This window comes from Anas acuta, chromosome 1 (assembly GCF_963932015.1).
Source record: "Anas acuta chromosome 1, bAnaAcu1.1, whole genome shotgun sequence".
In the NCBI taxonomy this organism is placed as follows: Eukaryota; Metazoa; Chordata; class Aves; order Anseriformes; family Anatidae; genus Anas; species Anas acuta.
Window position 1 is genome coordinate 203,043,144 of NC_088979.1, and position 12,032 is coordinate 203,055,175.

Here is a 12,032-nt window from a genome sequence, read left to right on the forward strand (position 1 = left end):
GGAGAATCAGCTGTACGGTTGCATCTGTGACACTAATTAACACAACACGAGGCAGCTGAAATTAAGATATCCATTTAACCTCTATTCACGCTTGTACTTGCCTTTCTCTTCCAGAGCACAGTGATCGTGGAGAAGACTGTCCAAGACCTGATGAACCTGATGCATGACCTGAGCGCCTATTCGGATCAGTTCCTCAACATGGTGTGCGTAAAGCTCCAGGAGTACAAGGACACCTGCACCCTCGCCTACAGGTATGGGCAGGATTGGAGGTACTGCCCTCGTGGTTTTGTTGCTTGACATGAGTACAAAGGATCTACTTCTGGAAATATCTCTGCTGGGACACTCAGGAATAGGTTTTTATAGGTGGGGGGAAAATCTGAAATCGTGATCGTTGCCGTAGGAAGAGTCTTGGTTTCCCAGGGACTTTTGGCACACCACGCTGTGGTTTAGGCTTTTTAAAGGTGGATGAGAGTGGAAGAGTGCTTAGAAACCACACGGCTTTTCTCTTCATCGGGCAAAAGGTGGCCTCAGGTTGGAGATGGAGTATAAGGCATCATATTTAACATAACCACTTGTATATATCTACTGCTTGCTTGTAAAGCAAGTCAGGTCCTTCCATTTCATCCATTCCATTCTTTGTTCCTAGGAGCAGTTATATTTTAATTAATTATATCAAGATTGTGGTATTCAAATCTCATGACAGTGTTGGAATTCATAACCCCAGCACACCATTTAAATACACACACACTGGATTTTGTGGCACTTTCCCCAAACCTTCCTGTAAACTTACTCTTTCAAGGGGCCATCAAATGCTCTGTCCTGGGCTGTTCATCAACATTTTGGGGGCATAGCTCTCACCCAAACCATGGTGTGGAAGCTAAACTCAGCCTCTGGACACGGGCTTTGAGTCCTTTGGGCACTTTATCGCAGATTGCCTTGGTAACCAGTGCTAAATAACTTATTCTCTGTACATCTCAGCTGCCCATCTGTAAAATGGCCCTCCCTGGAGAGGGGGGCCAGCGACGTGCCCCGCACCGCGGGGATAAATACTTGCATTGAAAGACACTAAAGATGCCGTGGCAATGCGGGCTATAATAGCCGCTATACATAATCTCCTTTAATAGCTAATTGAGGCTGGCGATAGCAGGGGAAGCTGAAAAAGCCCCTTGTGTTTTCTGACCAAAAGCATTAAGAAATTATTTCCTATTGCCTGATTTCATTCAGAAGGAGCTTCATCTGGCGAGCGGCTGCGTACGGGCTCATTATTATTATTAATAACAGCAACAATAGCAGTGAGCACATATGTGGGCTAAACGGCGTCCGGGCGCTCGTGGAAATCGGTAGCTGTGTGTGTGCCATTGTCCAAAAGGCTCGTGTTTTATGTGAAACTTCACTGACTGCAGCCAGACAATGGATATAATTTCTCTGGCTTGAATTTACAGGTCCTTCCTTCCTTCCTTTCCTGATACCATTCCTGGCTTTGGCACCTGCTGAGGCGTAATTAGGACAGCCCTAATTTGGCAATATCCTGATTACAGCAGGAGGAAAAACAGGAAATGTTCTAGTTTTGCTGCTAGCAAATGACTGACTGAAATAGAAATCCATATACATTTCAAATGATTTCGGAGGAGTACAGCAGCCACCCCGCTCTCCTGGGCGAGTGGTTCGATGCGCGGGGTCAGCATGCCCTCTGCAGGGACCTCGCGTCGGTACGGCTCGGCACAGACCCTTCAGATGGATAAATCTCGAGTGTCCTCACGCTGATAAATAAAGTTAGTGGAGGAATGGCCGTTTACAGCCACCTAAAATCAGGACTCGCTCCTTAGAGCTGAAAGCTGATACGATCAGGAGAAGCTGTTGGAGCAAGGAGTGTGTGTCTGCTCTTGAGATGTCTCGAATTTGGGGAGCCAGGGAGATGGTTTATGCAAGATTTGCACGTGGCATTCGTTCCTTCTCCATGTGCATGCTGCCTGAAGGGGAATAGGAACAAGCGTGGATTAAATATATTCAGATACAGGCTCCTCAAAGCAGGGCGGCTGCACTTGGAGTCCTTCACAGCACAGATAGCTCCGTCAGGACGTCAGCGCTAAGGCGTGCAGAGCTGAGATTTTTCTTGTTTGATTTCCACTTGGCTCTGGTTTTCTAGCAAACACAAAAACTAGCGGGGCTGGATGCGAATGGATTGGGCATTTATATAAGTAGCAACTGTAGGTTTTCTTGTGCTTACATCGATGACAAATTTCGGAAGTGTGTTCTGTCTGAGCTAGGTGAGATGTCTTCAGCAAATCACGTGTGTGTAAGAAGTTCAACACAAACTGTTTACAAATGTGAGCTATGCTTTCTGACGACTTTATGGTGGGGAGTGGGAAATCAGGGATAAAAATGAAAGCAAAAAAGGGAGATAGAGCCACAAAACCTCCTGCGGTGTTAGCAGCATCATCCAAGTCTGTCCATCCCACATCTAGCCGCTTCTTCAACAGATTTCTTTGAGAACAGTTCTACTCAGGAGTTAAATGAGTAGTTAAACTGTTTTTACTGGGCTTTGGGAGGTACTGAAAGGCCACACAAGGAACTGTAGGGATGGGATAAAATCTGACCAGTTCAAGGTAGCTATCTCTAAGATTAGCCTTTCTTTTTAGCCTCTTGCCAGCACCCTTCTCAGAAAAGCTTTGCTGTTTTGAGATCTAAAATGAATCTCTTTCTGTGTCCTTCTCCAACAATTTATCCCATTTCTAATTAAGTTCACGTTGAAGTTGCACCTTATTTTGTTGTCCAGCCTTAGGCTCTGTCCTGTGTGTCCACCTGCTTTTTAGCAATCTTTCTTCAGCCAGTCTTCCACTGAACAAGTATTTTATCATGCTTTTTTCAACCTGTTTGAAGAGTCTGAATTAAGTCCCCAAAATGACTCTCCAGTCTTCAAAATGAGATAGACACCTCCTAAGAGTGAATCACATTAATTAAAACATGGCTCAGCTGTCTGGAGGTGAGCAGCAGCCTCTACCAGCTATGAAGACAGCTTATGGTGACCAGCCTCCTGGTTGAACTGTCTCAGCTGAGTTTGTGAAACAAGGTGGGGTAAATCTCTTCAAACATGGAAAAAAAAAAATGTTCCTACTTTCCAGCCAGCCAACCAAAATAAAACTAAACCCCTTTTTAATAGATAAGGAAATGAGGAGCAGATGGATTCATCCAGGGTCTGCAGTCACAATGGGATTTCTCAAGTTCCAAAGACGCACTCTTTCCACACAGTTTAATACTTCTTACTGGCATCTTCTTCTTACGTTAACTTTTTGATTTCTAAGTGTCTTTTTGGATCTAGAAGCTTTTCCAGGCAGGGGTCTGTCTCCCTCAGGCCATCAGGTACCCAGCACATGCTGAGCATGCTTCTTTTAAACTCTTAGCGATGCGAGCAGAGCTCAGCGTGGAAAAATCCCCCGGGCCTAGGAAGAGAAAAAATCATTCCCAAATACCATTGGCACAGGGCAACAGAGTGAACAGGGTGCAATTAGCTCCTGTGGCCCACAGATGTTTTCCTAATGAAAAGCCTTGATCCCCAGCTGTGCCTGGAGACGTTCCCCATCACTCAGCCCCCAGCTCAGGGGTCAGCGGTGCCAACCTGGGACCATTTCCACCAGCAGATGTTTTCTGGATAAAAACCACTGAGCCGTGGAGGGGCAAAGCCTCTTGCACATGTGCCATCACCCGTGAAATCGTTCACCTATTCCCTCCCCACTCCCGAAAGCTGGGTACAAACAGATGGCATCTTCCTTGGCCCATTGAGCTGTGAATTAATTAGCTGATTATGGCGCTGGTGGCGGCGAGTAACCCTATTACGGCAGCAGGAGTAATTGTGTAGGATTTTGGGAGAAGGGGGGTGTTTGGAAGGAAGCACTCTGAGCTGTACTAAAACATGTCACCCTACCTTGTGATAATTGACTCGAGGACCCGAATTAGGTTGACATTGATAGGAAGTTACGGAGGCAGAAAACTGGCTGAGATGTTAGAAAGAAAAGGTGGGGGGGAAAAGGTGTCTGTAATTGATGGTGGAAGCTGGGCTTCTAACGGAGATCAGGGTCTGTTCCACCTTGTTTACCATCCTTCTTAATGAGGGGGTGGTTGGAGTAAAACCAACCTGTCAATAAATATTAGGAGGCGTTGCAACTGTGGGAAAGAATGGGGAAATAATTCAGAGGGACCCACGTGGAAGTGGCAGTGTCCCAGCACTGATAAAGTAGAAGCACCCTTTTGATGTAAATGAAGAACTCTGCCAAGGTCTCCAGTGGCTCATGGTCCCATGAGTAAAATATCACCAAAAGGTAAGGAATCGTGTGAGATAGGCTCTTGGAAAATACTGCCCTAGAAAAGCAAGGGCACCCAGCTCAGACTGGAACTTGCTATAGCAGCCAAATGGATGCCTGTCTCCCCTGACACCCACTCCAGAAAGCAGTAGGGTTTTTGAGGACAGCAGATGGTAAAGATCATAAAACAGAGAGGTAGCTCTGCCCTCTGACTCCATCAGAAGACTCCCAAAGATGACTTTCATGTGTAGATATCTGAAGGGCTACGATACCACTGTAAATAATTGACTATGGAGGCTGAGTGCTGAGGCTGCTATAAGGGAAAATAACGGGGAGTAATGGGATGAAACTGAGTAAAGTAAAACATGAGCACAGTATTGGGATTTTTTTTTTTGTCCAAGAGTTAGATTTGTTCATCTGTGAAATAGACTCCCAAGGGAAGGAGTCTATTACTTCAGTCATTTAAATCTGGAAAGGACAAAGCACTGACTAATATATTCAGTGGAACAGTTGTCCTGCCTTGGCGGAGAAATGGCCAAATATCATCAAATTCAGTTTTTCCAGCTCAGATGTCAGAGATTCTGGTGGAATGTGTTTTTTTTTCCAGGGTGTTGAGCAGAGCCCTTTTTTCATAAACGGAAAAACACTGAGCTCCTAATAGCAGCAGAAGGCCAAATTGATATTTTGATGCCGAGGTCTTCTGTGGCTGGAAACAGAATTCATTCTTTTCTGTCTGTGGCAGATTAAACATGAAATTTAAAGATAAGGAAAATTCGTATTTAAGTGCATGTGACAAATTCATTTTCACAAATCCTGTGTACTTACTAAGCAGAGGTTGTATTCTTGGTGGCAGGTGAAAGGAGTGATAGGTTGCTCCGTGCTGGTGGGAAAAGAAGTCATCTCGGTTTCACGATAGATCAGTGTTGGCTCAGATCTCGATGCCATTTTCACCCTTTTCCTTTTCCAAACGCATACACTCAGTGTGTTGTTGCTTTTATTTCTATTTATTGACAAAACATGCCTTTCAGTTGATTTAAAACAAGACTGGTTAATCCACGTAACCCTTCAGAAACCTTCAGGGTCTGTATTGTACAACCCTTCCCAAAATCACCACCTGAATGGCAGTGAGCTCTGACCATCTGTGTGCCCCATGACCATCCCATGACCATCATGTGTGCCATCTAGAAATGTGCAGCCTGATAAATGCCCCTGTGAGGTCCAGATAGAGCTGATGTGGGTTGAGCCAGCACAGACACATTCATACTACAGCACCCAGTGACTCTCAGCTGACAGAGCCAGCCCTGAATCTCTGTATCTTTTCCATCCTCAAAGTTTCTGCCCTCTTTGCAGAAGCCAGTTCGTCTGGGGGACAGCAATAGAAAAACGTCAGTCCAGTGTTTGCACCTTGTCAGCCCCTCCCGTTGTAGGACACAGCAAAGATGCATTAATTCTGGATGCCTTGAGCAAGGGGTTGTGGGTGTCAGAGGGGCAAACAGAGGTCCAGGGTGTTTTCTGTATTTTTGCTTAGTAGAAGAAGATCCATCTGTTAGAGTATGGTGGAGATACTTATTGTGTTGTCAGTCTGCAGCTAAGCTTCTCTGTAGGAACAGGACTTCTGAGACCTTGTCTTTTCAGATGCTTCATCTGTCAAGATACTCTTTTTTTCAGTGGGTTTGCCATAGTCCCATTACAGAAAGCAAAAAAAAAATAATAATAATCCCACTGCTGCCCACTGCAAGGAACATCTGCTTCTTCTTGGGCTGGAGAAGCAGTCCACTTGGTCACCATGAAGCTTGCCAGTGAAGGAAACTGGTGATAGGATGTAGAAGGAAACACCAGTACCCCTAATTCCCACTTGCCTTCTCTAAGAGGGTGAAAAACACTTCCCAGATCCTTGCAGTTTACCGAAAACCCAAGAGAGCGAGAGGACTCTCAGCTCACTGTTGTGCTGGTGAAATAGCAAGCATGGAAGAGCACTACACTGTGTGTGCTCATGGTTGTTCATGAGCAATCCCAACTCAAAAAATAGGCAGCTAATTGACTCCTCCATGCAGTGCGTCCCTTTTGTCTCCTGCAATTGCTGGTGAGGATTTCAGATCACTTATATTGCCAAAAATATTAAACAGGGGAATTCTTCGTAATTGGAATATGCTGTGATCTTTGATTCGATTTCACACATCCATACGATTAAGCTGAAAACTATTATCAGATGTTTTGGATGGCCGGAGAGAAGATTGGGGACCCTTTGTTTCCTTTCCTTGCTTCAGACCTGCTCCCCAGGCGGGGCCAGCTGGTGTGCGGTGAGCTGGTGGCTTCCACCCAGGTCCGCCTGGGCAGGTTTCCACATTGCAGGCACAGCACAGTCAGCAGCGGCTGGCGGGCTCTGTTGAGATTGCAGAGAAGAAATGAGCTGTAGAGAAACTGCCTCCTCACTCTCGTAGTGCAGGATGACCTCCTCTGGTTGTATAAATGGTGGTAAGTTGGATAATTTCAAAGGAGAGGACAATATGGTCATTTATCCCTTGAGGGACTATCAAAGTGCATCAAGAGTTGTGAGCTTGAGAGGAATTTGTGTCATAGAAACGTAGAATCATTAGGGTTAGAAAAGCCCTCCAAGACCATGTGGTCCAACCATCCCCCTACCACCAATGTCACCCACTAAACCCTGTCCCCAGGCACCACGTCCAATCTCTCCTTGAACATCCCCAGGGACGGTGACTCCACCACCTCCCTGGGCAACCCGTCCCAGTGCCTGACTGCTCTTTCTGAGCAGAAATGGCTCTTCATTTCCAACCTGAACCTCTCTTAGCACAAGTTGAGGCCATTCCCTCTAGTCCTATCACTATGTATCTGCAAGAAGAGTTATCGTGTCCACTTGTGTTGCTGTGCCCTCCACCTATTTGCTGAATTAGTTTTTGGACCCATTCTTTAATACTGCGTGGTTTGCACATTTATATGTGACAGCGATTTTAATTAATAAGTGTAGAATCACGTGAAGAGTACATTTTGCTGTATAAGGACATGAAACTTTTGGAGAGTGTCTAGAGAAGGACTACAAAGATGGTGAAGGGCCCGGAGGGGAAGACGTATGAGGAGAGGCTGAGGGCACTGGGCCTGTTCAGCCTGGAGAAGAGGAGGCTGAGGGGAGGCCTCATGGCGGCCTGCAGCTTCCTCATGAGGGGGAATGGAGGGGAAGGAGCCGATCTCTTCTCTTTAGTGACCAACAATAAGACTTGATGGAATGGTGTCAAGCTGTGACAGGAGAGGTTCAGGCTGGACATCAGGAAGAGGTTCTTTACCGAGAGGGTTGTCAGGCACTGGAACAGGCTCCCCAGGGATGTAGTCACAGCACCAAGCCTGTCAGAGTTTAAGAAGCCTTTGGGCTGTGCTCTCAGTCCTATGGCCTGAATTTTTGGGTAGACCTGTGTGGAGCCAGGAGTTGGACTTGATGATCCTTATGGGTCCCTTCCAAGTCGGGATATTCTATGATTCAATGCTTTGCCCTGATGCAATTGCTGCTGCTTTCCCACAGGAGCATCGTGCAGTCGGACGAAAAGCTGGTGATCAGCGCCTCCTGGGCTAAGGATGATGACATTAGCAGGCTCCTGAAATCTCTGCCCAACTGGAGCAACATGGCTCAGCCCAAGCAACTGAGACCCAAGAGAGAGGAGGAGGAAGACTTTATAAGGTAAAATATTTTATAGCCAAAGTTGTTAAAGGGTTTTAAAAACAGCAGCAACAATGGTAAAATGTTCTGGACACAAAGTAATTGCGGTGTTTGCATAGCTGTTGTGTATCCAGGTATGAGAAGAGTTTCAGATGTGTTTTTTCCTTGAGTGGAGTGATAAAATTTAAGTCCACATGCCTTTATGTGGAAGCACCAGCTTTGCCGAACAGAGAATTTCTTGCACGTTGCTTGTGTTTCGTTCTGCTGATGGTAACAAGAAACCATTAGGGAAATGTGCTGGTTTGGAGACGTGTCTGGGCTCTGTTTATCAGCGCCTGTCTCATGATGGATTGATAGCTAAACCATCCTGCAGCTCTTTATCCTTCAAGAGAAAGAAGAAAGTGGAGCTTCTGCTCTGATGCAGCAGGAACAGAAGAGAGGGAGGCCACGGGTCAGCAAGGAGGCTTCAGTGGCAGCACCAGCTTACTGCTTTCCTGCACTTCTTGACTATTCCTGCCTGTTCAGGCGCAGCTCTTTGAAGAAATGTGCTTGTGAAACAAGTCAGGAAAGTGGCTGGGATTGGGGAAGGGATAAAAGGGTTGTTTTTAATTCAGGCAGATCCTCGTGGTGCTTGATGGTGCTACCCTGGTGACCCATGCAATGCAGAGAGCACCAGTCTGTGACCTAATAGTGGGGACAGGGATTCCCAGAGCTGGTGTTGTCACCACAGCTGCCCTCTGTTTGAGCTGGGACCCGGTGGTGTTTCACCTCCACCCTGAGCCCAGCAGCTATTAAGGAGAGCCAAGAGTTCACCGGTCTCGAAAAGCAGTGGTACCTCCAGAGGGGATTCGTGCAGAGGCAACTTTCTGTATCCAAACAAGATTGTTTCATCCTTTTCTTTTTAGGCAAGTGGAAATCTGTACACGGGCAGATTGCCTTTCCTTGCACACTGTAAATCTCTGAGTCTGAATCATTGGCTCATCCTGAAGAAACGGGCCCTTTTTGTCATTCCAGCGAGTCAAAAAGCTTGTCTACACATCCCCAGCACTATTCATCACATCCTTGATTGGCATTTGGCTATAAAACAGTAGGAGTAAGTGAAGCTGTTGAAAATTAAAGTCTAATTTGCCCAGATTGTCATTTTACTTATTCACTGACTGCAAGCACAATAACATAAAGATGATGCAGTCTAGAGAGAGGAACGAAAAAAGTACAAAATCCATCTAGTCACAGAAATGCTCGCTTGTACTGCTGTGGGTACTGCAGTAGGTATGGCAATCAGCATCACCAGTGTTTTAAAAAGTCTTCAGTGACACTGGAAGAATCATACAATCACAGAATCATTTGCAAAGCCCTTGAGGTCTTTGTGTTGGTTTATTTTTGTTTGTTTGTTTGTTTGTTTTTTGAGACTTGTGGATCTGGTTCCAACTTCCATCTTTGCCATCAGATTTCTCCTTTGTTTCTTGGCATGGATGAGTGCTGGGATGCCCTCCTGGCTCCTTCTGTGATTTCTGAGCCATCAACATGGGACAACAGAGCTCCCGTGGATACAGAGCTGGGTGCTACTGCCTGAGTGTAACCTGCTAGCATAAATTCCTGGCCAGGCTAAATCTGATGGCCAAGCTCAGCCTGATGATAGCAGTGCCAGTGTTTTGCTCCTAATGTGCATTTTATTCCAATATTGTCATTTTACTATCCATTAATTGAAGTTTTCTTTTGAAGTTGTATCAGAGATGTTAGAATAGAAAGCCCTATTAGGTCATCTACATTGAATTCCCTGAGAAAAGCTCCTGTACTCTGCCTTTTTTTTAGCCTAGATGGTAGAACAAAGATCTTTTCTCATATCTGTTTGCACAGAGCATCATGTCTTAAGCCCCAGTTCCTCGGAGTGCTGTTAGAATGCTCCTGTAGCATTAATTTAAATTATAATAATTGGTCTGGGCCAGTTTTAGCCATTGATGGTAAGCGACATGGCTTATAAACTTCTTCAAGAATCTGTGCATGGTTGAATAGGTCTCTCCCGAAAGCTTCAAAAATAAAATTAATTGCTTGTCCAATTTTTTGTCATCTTCTTTCCACTTATGCACACTTTTTTCAGCCTTGCTCCTAATACAAAGGAACATGATTTCTTTGCCGCTGTTGCTTCTTTCTCTCCCTCCTGGCACTGCTGAAGAATTGGGAATAATTCTGCCTTAGCTATCACTACCTGAAGGCTGCTGCGGAGTCAAAGGGAAATGGGTCTTGCCCAATTAATATCTCGGTCAGGGTCATCTCTGTGATGAGAGAGCCTGGGAGAGCTCATTTCATTCTCACTTGAGTCATACAAGCTATTGAAAACACTGACACGTAGAAACTCACCTGTGTTCACCGACCCAGCTCCTCAGCTACCAGGGACAGGACTAAGCATCCTTTTGCTGGAAAGGAAGGTTTAAGCTTGGTGAAACGAGGGAGCATGTTCTGTCCGGACATAAAACAGGGCTGACAGCAGGGCTCGAACTACTCGGCAGCATCCTGTTATGAACGTTGCTGAATTAAATAGGTCCTGAAAGTTTGCCACTAGTTTTTGGATCATGGCAGGAGGAGCCATCAGTGCACTGCTTTCTTCTCCTCCGCCTCCTCAGGTTTCCTGTAACTCATTTGTTTAATTAAAAGGAAGAATCCAAATGCAGTGCCTTTGCGAAAAAAAATCCTCATGCATATCTGTGTTGACAGTGATTGATTCTGTTGTCTTAACCTGCCACTATCTCTTTTGCGAATAGATGTCAAAAGGCAGAGTAAGCTACTAGCAGAATCTCTCCATTAATATTCTGGTGTGGTTGGCCAGACAAAGGGACCTGATTGAGCATATTATAGTAGCTCGGAACTTGGCAAGGGGAGAAAGGAAAAGAAAAGTCATGCCTCCATTCGTATAATTAGTTTTTAAAGCTCTGAAGGCTATTTGGCACTGGGGCGAGTGTGAAATATGCTGCCCTTATCGCTTTATAAAGGTTAGCCTTCAGTTCATTACTGAATCAGATATGTTGGTGATAAAACCCAGAGATGTATCATTTCCAGGTTTGCCTTTGACGAAGGAAAGCAATGTAAAAAGAGCTTCAGATCTGGTCACACTTGAGTTGTAGCAGAAATTCCTCGTTTTCGGTGCAACTCTGCAGCAGAAGGGGTGGCAGGGGCTAAGGACATGCTGCACCCAAGGGGAGTTACGTGTTTGGGGAGCTGAGGAGGGTGTGTTGGCAATTCATGGGGCAACACATCTGCCTGGAAACCCCAAGGTGGTCTAAACATCACCCCCCAACACAGATTATTATGGTTGCAGGTCAGAGATGCCAAATCCGTGTTAGGAGGAGGATGGAGTGATTCCATTTCCTCTCACCTTTTGACTCCAACAGGCTCCTGAACACTAAACTTGGGATCAGATTCTCAGGCTACAGCTGATGTAACAATCTAAAAACCCCATTCTCAGTGTCTCCATGTACCACAAGCCTTTTATTTTCACTGCTTTTCTTTTTCTAATGGGGATAACCCTGACTGCAGAGTGCTCCAGCTGCCTGCTGCATCTCCCGTTCACCTGCAGATGCTCATCCTCAGTTGCTCTGCACCAAAGGGAAGGGATGTATTCAAACAGTGTGAAAGGATACCTGTGCAACAGCAAATCCTTCACCAAATTCTCCCAAATGGTATTGCTCAGGACAGGTACACTAACCCTGCTTAAATAGGATCTCTTCTCTTCCCTTGATTTAGGCAATGCTGTCCCCTGCCAGTGCTTCCAGTGTAAAACTGGAGCCTGCTTGCAGAGTTGGGACTACATTGGAGATCTTTCACTGTTGGAAAAGACAAAAATGTCAGGCCTAAGGATGAAAGCAAGGGTAGACTAAAAGGAGATCCACCAGAATGCACGGAAGGAGCAAGAATCATACCCTCCAGTTTTGGGGGTATGAATGTCGACACCTGAGTGTTGTCCAAGTCCAGCGGCTGCTCCTATCACAGCTTGAATTGCTTCAACTGCTTCCAAAGGGATAGACGTGCTGAACATTTTCTGTTGCATAAATAAACAGTCTGCAGAACTGGGA

The 12,032-nt window shown here is 45.6% G+C and overlaps 1 protein-coding gene across 4 annotated transcripts in view; it reads left to right on the forward strand.

The window, feature by feature from the left end:
* Positions 1–12,032, forward strand: part of EXOC4 (exocyst complex component 4) — a 365,076-nt gene that overhangs the window by 299,762 nt on the left and 53,282 nt on the right. For all 4 annotated transcript variants that reach the window (XM_068670114.1, XM_068670116.1, XM_068670115.1 and 1 more), the window contains 2 exons: positions 115–251; positions 7,831–7,986. In XM_068670114.1, coding sequence (XP_068526215.1) covers positions 115–251; positions 7,831–7,986 — 293 coding nt within the window. The remainder of the gene's footprint in view (positions 1–114; positions 252–7,830; positions 7,987–12,032) is intronic.